Genomic DNA, 16283 nt, shown 5'->3' with positions numbered 1-16283 from the left:
ACCAAAGCAAATTGGGGAAGCATAATAATCAATTTTCATTATTTGATTCATAACAATAATTGACAACTCAACATTAGTCTTACATAATATTCTATAGCTCTTTTTTTTCTTTTCATCAGATGGTTTTTTTTTTCCAATGAAACATATAATTGGAGGAGAAGTTTTAGCTCAGCCTTGGAATCTTATGAAGAGCTTCCTTTTTCTACATCCAACCCCATAAAGACGTTTGACAAAGTCGTTATGGAAAAATTTATCAGTCAGTCAAACAGAAATAAGACAAAAGTGATGGTCCATCCCCAAAATAAATTCCGGGCAGTGATGGTTCAAACTTGATCCCCAAAGAAGAGTCATGTGGTTGCAATCAGGCATGCAGATAGCAACACTTGTTCTTGTTGAGTGGGCTAAGAAACCCAAACAATAACTCTGTTTCTAATATTTCATTGAAGAACATACCTTGATCCAAACCATAACAAATGAGACAAAAACTCGATAAGCTTCTTTGGAATACACCAAAGATTCCTTTACATAGCGGATGGTAATTCGAGAGGCGCTTCATAACTTGAGAAATACAACAACTTCGATAAGGTTCTCTGAAATACACGTGCAATGAATGAGTAGTCATCCAAAAGATAAATTATGTATCAAAGAAAAGAGAGCCTACCCTTTGTTGATCAAAGACAAATGCCTTACCCATCAAGGCAATCTACCACTTGCATATATAATTATATATCTCACTAGGAATAATATTCTATAGGTCTTATTTCTTTTTATGTCTTAAGATGTTTTTTGTTTCCAGTAAAAAACACAATTGGAGGAGAATTTGCTCAACCTTTGAAATTTATGAAAACAGCTTCATTCTTTTACATCTGGCGCCACAAAGACAGTAGACAAAGTTGTTGTGGAAAAATGTACAAGTCAGTCGAGAGATAAAAGACAAAAACGATGGAACAACCCCTAAACTAATTCCAGGCAGTGATGGTTCAACTTCATCCAAAAAAACAATCATGAGAGACATTTAGTAACCTGCGAAATAAAACAACTCCGATAAAGTTCATTGAAATAAGCGTTTTGTGTGATGTATGAGCAGTCTAGAAGACATATTATGTATTAAAGAAAAGAAGGGTCCAAATTGGAGTCTAGATCTAACAATTCTTACATGGCCTGTTAATTTGATCTAAAACAACACGAAATAACAAGTTTTGGGTCAATATATTAACTAATCGGGTCGTTATTGGGTCACACGTTAAAAACCCGTTAATCTCACATAGTATTTGCCCACAGGTGACCCTTTACAACCGAGAAGAAAAATGTTAGTTTGATAATTTTAAACAACTAAAAAACCTTACTACAATAGCCATATTTTTTAATCTTACGTAAGAAAGGTTCAAATTAATGATTTATTTTTACCTAATAAATAAATAATAATTTATCTCATTTTAATTAAAAACATTTTTATATATGTTATTAACCATGAAAACCATTGAACACCAACGCAAATTGCGGAAGAATAATAATCAATTTTCATAATTCAATTCATAACAATAATTGACAACTCAGCATTAGTCTTACAAAATATTCTATAGCTCTTGATTTTTTTTTTCCAACGAAACATATAATTGGAGGAGAAATTTTAGCTCAGCCTTGGAATCTTATGAAGAGGTTCCATTTTCTACATCCAACCCCACAAAGACGTTTGACAAAGTCGTTATGGAAAAGTCGTTATGGAAAAATTTATCAATCACTCAAACAGAAATAAGACAAAAGTGATGGTCCATCCCCAAAACAAATTTTTGGCAGTGATGGTTCAAACTTGATCCCCAAAGAAAAGTCATGTGGTTGCAATCAGGCATGCAGATAGCAACATTTGTTCTACTTGAGTGGGCTAAGAAACCCAAACAAGAACTCTGTTTTAATATTTCATTGAAGAACAACCCCTAAACTAATTCCAGGTAGTGATGGTTCAACTTCATCCCAAAAAAAAAAGTCATGAGAGGCATTTAGTAACCTGTGAAATAAAACAACTCCGATAAAGTTCATTGAAATAAGGGTTTTGTGTGATGTATGAGCAGTCTAGAAGACATATTATGTATTAAAGAAAAGAAGGGTCCAAATTGGAGTCTAGATCTAACAATTCTTACCTGGCCTGTTAATTTGATCTAAAACGACACGAAATAACAAGTTTTGGGTCAATATATTAACTAATCGGGTCGTTATCGGGTCACACGTTAAAAACCTGTTAATCTCACATAGTATTTGCTCACAGGTGACCCTTTGCAACCGAGAAGAAAAATGTTAGTTTGATAATTTTAAACAACTAAAAAACCTTGTACAATAGCCATATTATTTAATCTTACGTAAGAAAGGTTCAAATTAATGATTTATTTTTACCTAATAAATAAATAATAATTTATCTCATTTTAATTAAAAACATTTTTATATATGTTATTAACCATGAAAACCATTGAACACCAATGCAAATTGCGGAAGAATAATAATCAATTTTCATAATTCAATTCATAACAATAATTGACAACTCAACATTAGTTTTACATAATATTCTATAGCTCTTGATTTTTTTTTCCAACGAAACATATAATTGGAGGAGAAATTTTAGCTCAGCCTTGGAATCTTACGAAGAGGTTCCTTTTTCTACATCCAACCCCACAAAGACGTTTGACAAAGTCATTACAGAAAAATTTATCAATCACTCAAACAGAAATAAGACAAAAGTGATGGTCCATCCCCAAAACAAATGTTTGGCAGTGATGGTTCAAACTTGATCCCCAAAGAAAAGTCGTGTGGTTTCAATCAGGCATGCAGATAACAAGACTTGTTCTACTTGAGTGGGCTAAGAAACCCAAACAAGAACTCTGTTTTAATATTTCATTGAAGAACATACCTTGATCCAAACCATAACAAATGAGACAAAAACTTCGATAAGCTTCTCTGGAATACACCAAGATTCCTTTACATAGAGGATGGCAATTCGAGAGGCGCTTCATAACCTGAGAAATACAACAACTTTGATAAGGTTCTCTGAAATACACGTGCGATGAATGAGTAGTCATCCAAAAGATAAATTATGTATAAAAAAAAAGAGAGCCTACCCTTTGTTGATCAAAGAGAAAGGCCCTACCCATCAAGGCAATCCACCACTTGCATATATAATTATATATCTCACTAGGAATAATATTCTATAGGTCTTATTTCTTTTTATGTCTTAAGATGTTTTTTGTTTCCAGTAAAAAATATAATTGGAGGAGATTTTGCTCAACCTTTGAAATTTATGAAAACAGCTTCATTCTTCTACATCTGGCGCCACAAAGATGGTAGACAAAGTCGTTGTGGAAAAATTTACAAGTCAGTCAAGAGATAAAAGACAAAAATGACGGAACAACCCCTAAACTAATTCCAGGCAGTGATGGTTCAACTTCATCCAAAAAAAAAAAAAGAGTCATGAGAGGCATTTAGTAACCTGCGAAATAAAACAACTCCGATAAAGTTCATTGAAATAAGCGTTTTGTGTGATGTATGAGTAGTCTAGAAGACATTATGTATTAAAGAAAAGAAGGGTACAAATTGGAGTCTAGACCTAACAATTCTTACATGGCCTGTTAATTTGATCTAAAACGACACGAAATAACGAGTTTCGGGTCAATACATTAACTAATTGGATCGTTATCGGGTCACACGTTAGAAACCCGTTAATCTCACATAGTATTTGCCCCCAGGTGACCCTTTACAACCGAGAAGAAAAATGTTAGTTTGATAATTTTAAACCACTAAAAAACCTTACTACAATAGCCATATTATTTAATCTTATGTAAGAAAGGTTCAAATTAATGATTTATTTTTACCAAATAAATAAATAAAAATTTATCTCATTTTAATTAAAAACAATTTTATATATGTTATTAACCATGAAAACCATTGAACACCAACGCAAATTGCAGAAGCATAATAATCAATTTTCATAATTCGATTCATAACAATAATTGACAACTAAACATTAGTCTTACATAATATTCTATAGCTCTTGTGTTTTTTTTTTTTTCAATGAAACATATAATTGGAGGAGAAGTTTTAGCGCAACCTTGGAATCTTATGAAGAGCTTCCTTTTTCTACATCCAACCCCATAAAGACGTTTGACAAAGTCTTTACGGAAAAATTTATCAGTCAATCAAAGAGAAATAAGACAAAAGTGATGGTCCATCCCCAAAACAAATTTCAAGCAGTGATGGTTCAAACTTGATCCCCAAAGAAAAGTCATGTGGTTGCAATCAGGCATGCAGATAGCAACACTTGTTCTACTTGAGTGGACTAAGAAACCCAAACAATAACTCTGTTTCTAATGTTTCATTGAAGAACATACCTTGATCCAAACCATAACAAATGAGACAAAAACTTTGATAAGCTTCTCTGTAATACACCTAGATTCCTTTACATAGCGGATGGTTATTTGAGAGGCACTTGGTAACCTGAGAAATACAACTACTTCTATAAGATTCTTTGAAATACACATGCGATGAATGAGTAGTCATCTCGAAGATAAATTATGTATCATAGAAAAGAGAGCCCGCTCTTTGTTGATCAAAGAGAAATGGCCTACCCATCAAGGCAATCCACCACTTGCATATATAATTATATATCTCACTAGGAATAATATTCTATAGGTCTTATTTCTTTTTAGGTCTTAAGATGTTTTTTGTTTCCAGTAAAAGATATAATTGGACGAGATTTTGCTTAACCTTTGAAATTTATGAAAACAACTTCATTCTTCTACATCCGGTGCCACAAAGATGGTAGACAAAGTCATTGTGGAAAAATTTACAAGTCAGTCGAGAGTTAAAAGACAAAAATGACGGTACATCCCCTAAACTAATTCTAGGCAGTGATGGTTCAACTTCATCCCCAAAAAAAAGTCATGAGAGACATTTAGTAACCTGCGAAATAAAACAACTCCGATAAAGTTCATTGAAATAAGCGTTTTGTGTGATGTATGAGTAGTCTAGAGACATATTATGCATTAAAGAAAAGAAGGGTACAAATTGGAGTCTAGACCTAACAATTCTTACATGGCCTGTTAATTTGATCTAAAACGACATGAAATAACGAGTTTCGAGTCAATACATTATAATTGGGTCGTTATCGGGTTACACGTTATAAACCCGTTAATCTCACATGTTATTTGCCCGCAGGTGACCCTTCACAACTGAGGAGAAAAATGTTAGTTTGATAATTCTGAACTACTAAAAAACCTTACTACAATAGCCATATTATTTAATTTTATGTAAGAAAGATTCAAATTAATGATTTATTTTTACCAAATAAATAAATAATAATTTATCTCATTTTAATTAAATATATGTTATTAACCATGAAAACCATTGAACACCAACGCAATTTGCGGCATCATAATAATCAATTTTCATAATCCGTTTCATAACAATAATTGACAACTCAACATTAGTCTTACATCATTACTTTAGTCTAAAGAAGGCTTTTCAATTGCACAAATGAATAGTTTTTTTTTACCCCAATTTCACTTTATTTACAGACATGCCATTGCCCTAAGGATTTCTCTTGGGTTTTTATTTTTTTTAGTTGTATGGGCTTTTGCGGATTTGGGCTGTGACTGGGTTGGTGGGTTTTATATGTAGTTGGGTTTTTGGGATGGATGACCGACACAGGCAGGCCTAGCCTGCAACGATGCCAGTGATGAGAGATGGGAGGTGTCGTATGATGCGAGAGAGAAGAGAGAGAGGAGGAGTCGTCCGATGGTAGAGAGAAGAGAGAAGGGGTCTTGTGATGCTAGAAAGAAGAGAGAGGAGGACTCTAGAAGGAAAAATTGGAGGAGAGATGGAGGGTAGGATGAGCAAAACAATAGGTAGGGCTGCCCGAAATTTGGGTTTTGTTTTTTCTCGGTGAGCTCTGCTTAGAGAAACGGTGAGGCAGGAAGGGATGCCTAAACCTATGGTTGGTTTAAGATATTTGGGTCCAGCTGGAAGCTATCTCTGCAAGCATTGATGAGGATTTCTCCCAGCTGGTAGCTTGAATTCCTTTCAAAGCTAAGTGTCATTTTTAATCGAATTTTCCCATATTTCACTATTTTTGGTTTGAACCTGCTTAGAAACCTGTTTTTTTTTTCTTGCTTTGTTTTCTATTTGGTTCTGGTTCGGTTCTTCAACTTTTAGTTGGGAGTGCAAGATTTCTTTTTAAATTATTAAATTAGGACAGAAAAATAGATATTTTGTGCTGCTTTCTTCATTGTCTCATAATACCACTTCCTCTTCATTTCTCTTTTTCTTCTTGTTGTGTTGGTCTTTCAGTGTTATAGTTTTTCTGCAGAAATCAAACTGTATGCATTTTGCCCCTTTTTGTTCATTAGCCTATTATTTGTTGTTGTTCTGACCCTGTGAATCAAATGCTCAGTTTTTTTATCCCTCTAAAATACATTATGTATCTGGTTTTTGTTCATTCACATATGATGCGCTGTGAATCGTTTGCTAACAAATCTATTGAGATATGTTATTTTTGGTAGGAAATTATGGTTGCTATTGTTAGAAATAGATTTAATTTTTCAGTTTGGTTTGATTATAGCTTATGTCTTTGAACAAGCATGCTTTTAAAGTTGTTGTAAAGTGTTTGTCATCGTAAACATGATCAACAACTTTAGCTTTCAATGCGTTATGCATGATAAAAACAACAAATATATTGATCTTCAAAACCAGGGTTTAGGGTTGACTGTTATTCGATGTATAGAATTTTACCCCTTTTATTAGTTTTTTGATATTTCCATCCTCTTTCATAATACTAATCCATAAACTTATTAAATTTATTGACCATGTGATTTTTCACTTAATCCGGAAGTTCATATTTCTCGGATTCGTGTTGTGTGCATATTACTGGTGGTCAGCTTGCAAAAGCATTGTATTTAGGTGAATGTATTTGACATTCTTGTTTTAAACTTTTCAATTCCTTTCTGTGATTTGAATTGGAACAAAATCAGTAAACATAATAGACTGATTTACAATTTGTGATTTTCTGCAAAAAAAAAAAAAATTCATTTTTTAATTGAGCTCTGTTTTAACTTTTTTTGTATTTGTGTCCGTGTGTGTTTATGTGTATATCTGTGTGTGTGTATATTTATCTTCCTGTTGTGCTGGTCTTTCAGTGTTATAGCTTCTCTGCAGAATTCAAACTGTATGCATTTTCCCCTTTTAGTTCATTGCTCTATTATTTGTTTTTGTGCTGGCCTGTGAATCAAATGCTCAGTTATCTATCCCTCTAAAATACATTATGCATTTGGTTTTTGTTCTTCACTCCTCTTTCCTCTTCTCTCGACAGTAGCACTTGATCACTTTGGTTGGGAGAGTAGGTGGGTTTGCGGAGGAGTGACAGGGAGTGGGTCTAGGGTTTCAGGGAGGGGTTTGAGGTAGAGAGAGAATGATTTGGGGTAGAGAGGTTAGGGTGGTGCATGATTCACCCTTGATTTGGGGAATCGTTGCATGGACAGAGAGATGGGGAGAAATGTCGGGGTAAGGTTGAAGGGAACCCGCGTGCAGAGAAATGGGGTGAGAGGTATGGGCTAGTGGGTGGGTAATTTTGCTTCCCTTCGATTCAAAGGGTAAGTTGTCTTTCAATTCCTAGGTTACTGTTCGAATAACCCTAGGTTTTAACTGTTCATAATTTTTGCTAATAAATTAGGGTTTCTTGCATTGTATTTTTCTGCAGTTAGGTGTATAAGACGTTGCATGTAATTTGCTACATTCACAAGTGAATTTATAGGAATTCACATATTAATTTATTGCACAAATTGCACATGCATACTTAAGTTTGCAAGGGTAAACAACAACTGTTGTGGTTTTTTTAATTCTTTGCATATGAACGCTTCTCTTTTTTAATCATGGTTCAGATGGTCAGATATATTTATTTTTTGTACCTTTGGGCCCACTGTGAACGAAAATTATACTACTGTTTGATATAGATGTAGTATAATATATTGATTTTCAGGGATTTTTGGTCTTTGCAGGGTTTTATCTGGCTGAGCAAATGCCTTTGCCATCACTCTGTAGGTATAATTTCTTTTAAGCAAGGCAATATAATTATTACATTCAGAAAATGGTTGATGAGGCAACACTGTAATATCTTATTAGTTCCTTTATTAGTTTGATTCTAATTTAATAAATTTGTATAATGTAGAGTAGAAATCTCAAACTTCTTATTTGAATGATGTTTGCGTGATTTAGAGAAGGGGTTGACCTTTGAATTCGAGCTGTTGCTGGATCGGCAGGTAAAATTTGAAACTTCTTCTATGAATGTTTGTTTATTTCATGCTTTTGCGTTCCTTATCTGCCTTTCTCTGCAATATGTCTGTGAAGATTTATTGGGTTAGGGAGGTATGGGTATGGGTTTTTAAGGCCGGTTTCTAGGGAGGTAGGGTTGAGAGAACGAGTATGTTGGCTGCATTGAGGATGGGGTTGAGGGATTGTATCTCCCCCCTCTCTGTCACCTCTATTCTTCTTCCATTTACCCTTTCCTTCCACTTGGGATTGTGTTGGGGGTTTTCTTTGTAGCCTGCGATTTTACATGTGGTTGTTTAATTTGGTTTTGTTTTCAGTTTCAGGAGACCTTGGTTTTTCGTTTTTTGGGGCTTTTGTTTGCAGCCTCCGAAGCCGTCTGTGCTCACGCCCTATGATAGCAGTGGTGAGCTTCCCTTTCAAAAATTCCTTCTTTCATTTGCTTCTCTTTCTGCAGTTTTTCACCAAACAAACAGATTATAAGCAATTTTTTTTCCAATTTTTTCTTGCTTTTAATGATCCTGAGGTATGTAGATAGGTAGAAAAGTATTGCTCTTTCGTAACATATACAATTACTAAGTTGTGTTACATATTCCCTTCTATCTTTTTCATCAGTTCGCTTCCAAGTCATGTTTTAACGTGTATTGAATAGTTTCCAAATTAACGACTGGTTCTTGCAGCCACGTGAAGAGAGTGACTATTCAAACTCTGTTTTGATTTGTAAACAAACTATATGCCTTATCTTTGTCTTGGATTAGAGTATAACATTTGGTGATTGAATTTGTAAGATTTAGCAATTTTTTTCACAAGCTTGCTTTTCTTGCTAGATGCTCAAGTATTGTGTCTTCTACTTTTCTGTTTTCCTTTTTCTGTGTTTTCCCGCATGGAGTGGGCTGACTGATTACTTGAAACTGTGAGTAATATTGATAACACTGTACGATCTGCAAATGAATGTTTCTTATAGCATGCATATCCATGCATAGCAAGCAATGTATCAATCCATTGGTTCTTATGTACTGTACTGTCATTTTAGTTACTTTGTGTAGAAACTATCCATGCATGTTCCGACTAATACATTCAATCCCCACAGCGAAGCACGGGCACATTTTACTATTTTTCCTATGTTACTGATACATGATTATTGGCTTATATTGCACTTCAATTATCTAATACCTGTAATACTAGAAATTAGACTGACCATGAAGCTATAGTTGACCCACGTTAATCTACTTTCTGCGTGGAGTTTCATGCTTCCAAACTAATGCAGGTATTTCGTCTTCAATGTTATAGAGCCAGAGGGGTTGTAATGATTCATTTCAGTATACAACCAGTGCATATTTTCCAACATATTCTCTATAACCTATTCTATTTCTTTCTCTAATATACGTGTTATTGCCCCCATTTTTTTATTGAAGTGATCAAGAGGTGAGTGATTTTATTCAAATACAATGATTTCATGTCTTTTATTCATTTTTGTGTATTGATTAGCATTTGTTTTCTATAATTTGGAGTGTGAACCATGAGTTACTTTGCAGTGGTCTGTCTCATTGAGTTGCAGTTTCTTCCTTATGCACACGAGGTAATTCCACGAGGTTATTCTGAGCAGAGAGTACTCAAGGAGGGCATGTTTGAGGACCTGAGCTTGGCCAACAAGCAGCTTCAGTTTGTTTTGAGATTTTTAATGGTGTGCTTGCTCTTGAATCGGCTAGAGATGGTCCAGCAGCTGCTCAATCAGCTCGGAGTCTTGGTTGATGAGTACAAGAGGACCTTCCAGGTTTGTGATTTGCCACTGTTTTGTATTAGGGTGCTTTGATTTGTTAGAACACATAAGTTCAGTGTTCACATTCTTGCTCTGTCCGTTTTTAATCTTTTTTAACTGACTACAGTGTTAGTTAACTCTATGTACTTTTGGGCAGCCATGGGTAATGAAAAGGGAAACAGTTATTGGGAAAAAGAAATGCCACCAAATTTTGACAGAAGTGGGACTGAGAAATTTATTCGTGCCAAGTAAGTTGTTTTCTAAAATTAATTACGAGCTTTATGTGAAACATGAAGAATCTTCAGTTATTATTTCCTTTTGTTCTTTTAACTTTCTTGGGAACTTTCAGATATGAGGGAAAACTGTGGGTTGCAAAGAATGCAAAGCAACCAGTTCCTCTCTTAATTCTGATTTGTGAAGGCCCGTGCTTTTCCTCAAACCGACGTTGTCTTACTTGATGAACGGCGGCACGATCGAAGTCCCTCACCCTCTGTTATCTTTGGACCATGAGGTGGCGGTGATCATCTCTCAGAAAGCTCGCAATGTTCCGCAATCCACCGCCATGGATTACATTGCGGGTAAATTTGTAATTTTTGTTACTGTTTTTTGTTAATTAATCACTTTTTATTTTATTTTTTGAAGGTCAGTTAATTAATCAGTTAATAGTGTTGCTGTTAATGATTTAGTTTAATTAATCAGTTAATAATGCTGCTGCTAATGATTTATTTTAATATAATGATGCTGTTAATGATTTGGTTTTAAGTTTAAATCCGATTAGCAAAAATCAGATGGTGTAAGGTTATGCACTTGCTTTGGATATAACTGCCAGAGAAATTCAAGCATCTGCTAAGGTAATGATTGATAATCAGATTGTTTAATGCTATCAAACAAGGTAGTGAAATGTTCAATTTTATGGCTACAAGTTTCTAATTAGAATGCTAATGCTGCAGTTCATGATAATCATATGTTCTGATTTAAACAGTTACTGCAAATGTATTGTTGCTTTGTGATGAATGAGTTATCTTTTGCATCTAAGACTTTTCTCTTCTCGATACTAAGTCTAAAATAGAGATTTCAGAGAAAAACATTGATCCAGTATAAGCGACTTGTGATTTTGTAGTTTTATTTATGTTTCCAGATAAAATCTACAGAGATTAGAAAGAGAAAAAGGGCAAAGGAAAGCTATGGTGACTCTCAAAAGATGGTTCAAGTCTCTGTTGGAGGTACATTGGATTTATGTTTCTTATGTGTTTAGTACATTGTTTGGACTATAGATTTGGATTGAACTCAATGTTGTCCGTGTATATAAATATATGTGTGTAAATATATTTTTGTGTGAATATATGTGTGCATATAGATTTATACATTGTTAGGACTAATAATGTTTGTGCTGTCGGGATTTTTGATTGGGATTGAGGCTAAGGACAAGGGATGTTGGATAGCATCTTAATTTATGTGGGAGTTGATTTTTTCTTCTTTGTGAATCAGGATTGACAATTTCATTTTGCACAGGCCATACCGATTAAAGATGCTATGGTGTTGTCAAAGATAAACCCGACATATAAAGTTGGATATTTCAAAGTTGCCTGTTTTCTGTTTGACCATTTTATTTTTCCTACTTCAGTTTCATTCTTACTTTTGACTACTACTTTTAAGATATTGTTTTGGCTTTACTTTTGGATGAGGCCACAGTCCTGCAAAGATATAGAGTTTTAATGAAAAGCCCGTGGTACTGTTCACTTTAACGAAAAATCACATTTTTACACTAAAAAGTCAATCATGGTACTATTCACTTTACCCTTTATTTTGTCCTTATCGTTAAAACTCAAAGTTTTTAAGTCCTTTTCATTAGTTTTCCATATAATTTTCTCTTCTTTTACATAAGATATTGGTTTTTTTTTTCATTCTTCGCTTTGAAGAATGCATTTGATCTGCTTGAGCATAATATTCTGATCTCAAACCACTTTCACAAAGCTGATTTATTATCTACACATGTGCTATTTTCATTTCAAATTGTGACTGCTATTTTGCTTTTCCCATTCTCATATTCTTAACAAGTGACCTCTGAAATTTATTGCCTATAGCTTTTCAAAGCGCTTCAGGTATAAATTCACCTCACACTTCCTTGACAGGGGAGAATCAGACCATTGATTGGGCTATACGACTAACAGTCTCTCTGAACATTGAAAAAGCATTAGATCACTGCAGCAGCGAATGCCGCCCATTGTACCATGACTTAAATGCATATATGGTTCTCTTTGATAAGGTGTTGTCTCAAATTTCCTTTCCCAAACGATAATTAATAAAATAGAGGACCAATTAAGTCTTTGAAAAACAAATTTATTTGTCTACGTTGCTGAGTATTTGCAGCTTGCAACTTTCATTGGTTAATATATTTGATTGAGTTAAACTTGGATTTTTGGATTTTGACCTTTCCATTTGTTTCTCTGTTGCAGAGTTGGCTTCATTTCAGTCCAGTAACTCTCTAAATAGGTCCAATAACTCAGTAAAGAGGTAAGTCGAGAAGAATTCAGCTTTGCACTCCTTTTTTGGTATGCTGTTTAAATCTGTCTGTCATTTTATTCATTCTTCATGTTTAACTTTGTTCTGCAGGCTTCCTATGGCTAACTTGACTTAAGTTATTCATTTTTTAAAGATGTAAGCTATTTTGGAATAGTTTGAAAGTTAATGCATGAATCGAGGATGACTTTTAGCATATCCCACTTATCTTTTACGCTCTCGCTTCATTCATGTGCTGAGTCATGGTTTAACTGTCTAAATTCAAGAACTAAAAATGGCCAGCAGGCTAAAAAGTGATTAGATTTTGAGATGCATATTTTGGTTTCTCATTATTTCTTTGCTTTGTATTTTTCATTTATTAATGTTCTTTTGGAAGCTTATTTGATTGTATTTGTGGTTTTCCGGGGACGAACAAATCCTCTCCTTAAACGTCGATTCTCAGAAGAATGACATTTTTGATGACCTCTGGGAGAGAATGATTGGTTGGAGGTTTAAGCTTTGGATAAGATACAAATTGAAACATTAATTTTTGTTTATGTGTTTATCTCTATACATATTATTATACATGTGTAATCATTTGCTGCTCTACTTATTCATCATATTTTTTATTTGGGTTTCTCAAGTTCCGGGACGAGTTCACCGCAGCCAAAATTGATGCCTTACTTCGATTCCAAACTCTCCAAAGCTACCTTCTTTATAGATCATCAGAGCAGTGTTGAAATTCTGAGAATGTATATTTAGAAACAATAATTGCGTTTTACCAAGAATTTTGCTCTTTTTTTTTCTTAATTTTTGAAATTTAGGTTTTTGAGTAATGGGTTAGGAATTAATTCTTAATCAATAATAGGTATTGAAGTTGAGTTGCAAATAGTGTTCAAAGTATTAGATGATCTTAGTTGCGTGAGATTATTGTGTTTCTAATCCACCAAATTCATTTCAAATATAGTGGCGATTCTTGATGTACTCAATATCTTTAATGGAGGATGAAACTGTTTTTAGGTGTTACAATTAATTATAGAAGTTTCTATGTTGCATTCACTTTATTTCACTTTGAATCGTTGTCAATAGGGGTGGGTTCGGTTTAAATCGGTTCGGTTTTTTGCCAAAACCGAAACCAAACCGAAATTTTGGTTTGGTTCGGTTCGGTTCAATTTTTTTTCGGTTCGGTTTTTCCGGTTCGATTTCGGTTCGGTTTCGGTTTTTTGTTTTTATTTTTTTTCAAAAAATGAAAAACATTGAAATTTTAAATTTTAACATATCCAACACAATCATAACATAAACATTCTAACTATAATCAAAGACAATGAAAATAAACATTTAAAATTGAACTAAAATCATCTATCAAGTCTTCCCAAAGTCCAAACTAACAACCTCACAACACAAAAATCGTACAAATGACTTAGAAAAGTTAAATTGTATGATGTTGTTCAAAGATCAATGTTGTTTGCTTATAACTGCATGTTGACAACTTGATTAGTAAAGGTAATGCGTGGGTGGATTTATTTAGTGTGTGTTGGATTCTTTTCCATCACAAATTACCCTAGTAATCTACCCGAAATAAATGTTTATGGATTATGTTACATGTTATATGAGAGTAGATTTGGAAAAGAAAGCTGGCGCAGAAGTAGACAGTGCTATGGAGATGGATGTAGGTACTTCGGGAAGAGGTTTGGTTCCGGAACCTTATATAGGGGAGAAATAATAGGTTAGGGTTTAGAGTTTTTATAGGCATTTTTTTAATATTTTAAGCTTAAAGTTTGGCAACACATTGGGTTTAGCACATTTTAACTTACAAATTGGGTTTAGAAAATAATACCCAAAACAAATAATTAAATAAAAAAATTAATTTAATTAATTCGGTTCGGTTTGGTTTGGTTCGGTTTCTATATCACTAAAACCGAACCGAACCAAAAGAATTCGGTTCGGTTCGGTTTTTTCAATTCGGTTAGATTTTTTCGTTCGGTTCGGTTTTTTCGGTTTCGGTTCGGTTTGGTTTTCGGTTTTTTTTCGGTTTTCGGTTTTTTGAACCCACCCCTAGTTGTCAAGGGACTGCTTTTGGGAACTTGGTGGTGCATGAGGAAGTTCTTCGGGTTATTCAAATGTTCGGAGGTTAACTTTCCGTTTGGAGATTCTAGAAAATAAGTTATAGTCATGAATTTTCAGCAAGAGAAGTTCGTTAGGTTAGTTTGACAATCAGTACTTCCCAATATTTATTCGTTTCATTTAAAATGCTCTACTACAACATCCATAATTTTGTGTTAAGTTTTTTTGTTTTTGGGTTAGGCACTTATATGGTAATGTCTTTGTTCTCTACCTCCTCCTCTGACGCTCCTTTTTGTTTCTTCTTCTTTCCTCTCACTACAAATTGCAAATATGGCGGAATCAGTGGAGCTTCCCACTAGCCTCGGCATCGTTCCTTTCTGAAACAAGGTCCTTTTACCTAGTGCCATCATTCAAATTCGCTGTACTTCACCCAAAAGGTATTTTTGAACCTTAATCTTCTCTTTTCATGCTTTATAGTGAAATATGTATTTGTGAATGGTTTTGTGGGATTTTTTGAGTATCAATTCATTACCAGGTGCTGTTATCCATATAGTGTATCTATTTTTTGGAAATAAACAGTGGATGTTATGGCTTGGAAATATTATCTAATATTTGAATGCGTGATGTATGTGAAGCATCTGTTAATGAATTCAGCTTTCATATACAAGTCCATGTTTTCTTAATCACTCAATTAATCAAGTTCTTAGTTTTCTTTTGTTTCCGATTAATTCACAGAGTTTGGTCAAATAATGACAGTAGAGGGAGCTTTCGATCACTACTTTGTGTTCTAGGCTTTTTTTTTCCTTTCAATTTCTCTTTTTATTAGATAAATTGTGGCGTTTAAAAGGGTGAATTTAACATGATTGGATTACGACGTCCTTACATATTAGACCATAAGAGGGTGAGTAGGGTTGCTATATTCAAGCTCTCTTTTTTATTATTATTTGAATTGGATTTCATTTTTTTGTGATAGGTTGATCATCATACATCATTCGTGAGTAGTGGGATGGTGAGTTTCTCAATACAATTTTTATTTTTGTGCAAATAATGTTTGTAAAAAATGTGTTTTTATTTAGTTCATTGCAGATTCTTATTATTTTATTTAGTTCACCATTCATGCTTTTAAAGATAAGAAGTGCAATGCTCTCTCAGATGTTAGTTTTGGGAGGCAAAGTTTTGAGCTTTCTGCATTAAATGTCCTGTTTTCAGGACGAAATTTGGTGTTGTAAGATATCATTTGTAAGACATCATGAACAAATTGTTGCTGGTTGGGTTTTGTGTTGGTGTGAATTTACTTGAGATCCTCACTTAATTGGTATTCTTCTTGTTCAAGATGCTGCCGAGGCAGCAACAGTGGACTCTGTGTTATCTCAAGGTGATTTTTGCTTATTTCTCCATTTGTTACGGATGAGTGGATGCCTATGATTAAGCAAAAGTGAAATCTAAGAGGTTTTTTGTTGTTATTGTTGGGAATTTGCCTAATTTTAGGAATGAGAAGTGATTCTGGTGATTGAAGCTCTAGAGTTCAAGTTTGTACTTCTGATTTTCACAGGCTAGATGGATGGAGAAAATCAGCAGGAACTTATTCACTATCATACAAGGTATACTTGAATCAAAATCTATTTTGTTATGCATTGGAAAGTGCTTCTGTTTTATGGGG

General features: G+C 34.1%; 2 protein-coding genes and 1 long non-coding RNA gene across 6 annotated transcripts in view; 2 read left to right on the top strand and 1 right to left on the bottom strand.

The window, feature by feature from the left end:
- The window catches only part of LOC126618734 (F-box protein At3g07870-like), a 55280-nt gene that overhangs the window by 19931 nt on the left and 19066 nt on the right, over positions 1 to 16283 (top strand). The gene's annotated exons all lie outside the window — the stretch shown is intronic.
- On the bottom strand, positions 101 to 3165 carry LOC126618742 (uncharacterized). Its single transcript, XR_007621845.1, has 3 exons — positions 3108 to 3165; positions 2900 to 3005; positions 101 to 590 (listed from the first exon to the last, which is right to left on the bottom strand). It is a non-coding gene; the product is annotated as an uncharacterized LOC126618742 (long non-coding RNA).
- Positions 7024 to 13735, top strand: LOC126618739 (uncharacterized). 4 transcript variants are annotated; one of them, XM_050286888.1, is made up of 7 exons: positions 7024 to 7628; positions 8034 to 8076; positions 8251 to 8294; positions 8622 to 8707; positions 9860 to 10075; positions 10218 to 10308; positions 10410 to 10811. In XM_050286888.1, exons 4-7 carry the CDS (start codon positions 8696 to 8698, stop codon positions 10463 to 10465), a joined length of 375 nt encoding a protein of 124 aa, XP_050142845.1. In that variant the 5' UTR covers positions 7024 to 7628; positions 8034 to 8076; positions 8251 to 8294; positions 8622 to 8695; the 3' UTR covers positions 10466 to 10811. The 4 variants fall into 4 exon arrangements, 2 of the variants coding, with proteins under 2 accessions (XP_050142845.1, XP_050142844.1); XM_050286887.1 differs by having other exon boundaries at positions 8204 to 8294; XR_007621843.1 differs by lacking the exons at positions 7024 to 7628; positions 8034 to 8076; positions 8251 to 8294; positions 8622 to 8707 and adding exons at positions 11199 to 11283; positions 12193 to 12326; positions 12517 to 12574; positions 12674 to 13734 and having other exon boundaries at positions 10019 to 10075; positions 10410 to 10911.

This window comes from Malus sylvestris, chromosome 4 (assembly GCF_916048215.2).
Source record: "Malus sylvestris chromosome 4, drMalSylv7.2, whole genome shotgun sequence".
In the NCBI taxonomy this organism is placed as follows: Eukaryota; Viridiplantae; Streptophyta; class Magnoliopsida; order Rosales; family Rosaceae; genus Malus; species Malus sylvestris.
This window is presented reverse-complemented; position numbering and strand designations above follow the sequence as displayed.

What these genes read in the sequence shown, in the direction of transcription:
- LOC126618739 (XM_050286888.1), top strand. An exon ending in AGTACAAGAGGACCTTCCAG is followed by an intron (nt 10,076 to 10,217) that starts GTTTGTGATTTG and finishes ACTTTTGGGCAG; the next exon opens with CCATGGGTAATGAAAAGGGA. An exon ending in GAGAAATTTATTCGTGCCAA is followed by an intron (nt 10,309 to 10,409) that starts GTAAGTTGTTTT and finishes GGGAACTTTCAG; the next exon opens with ATATGAGGGAAAACTGTGGG.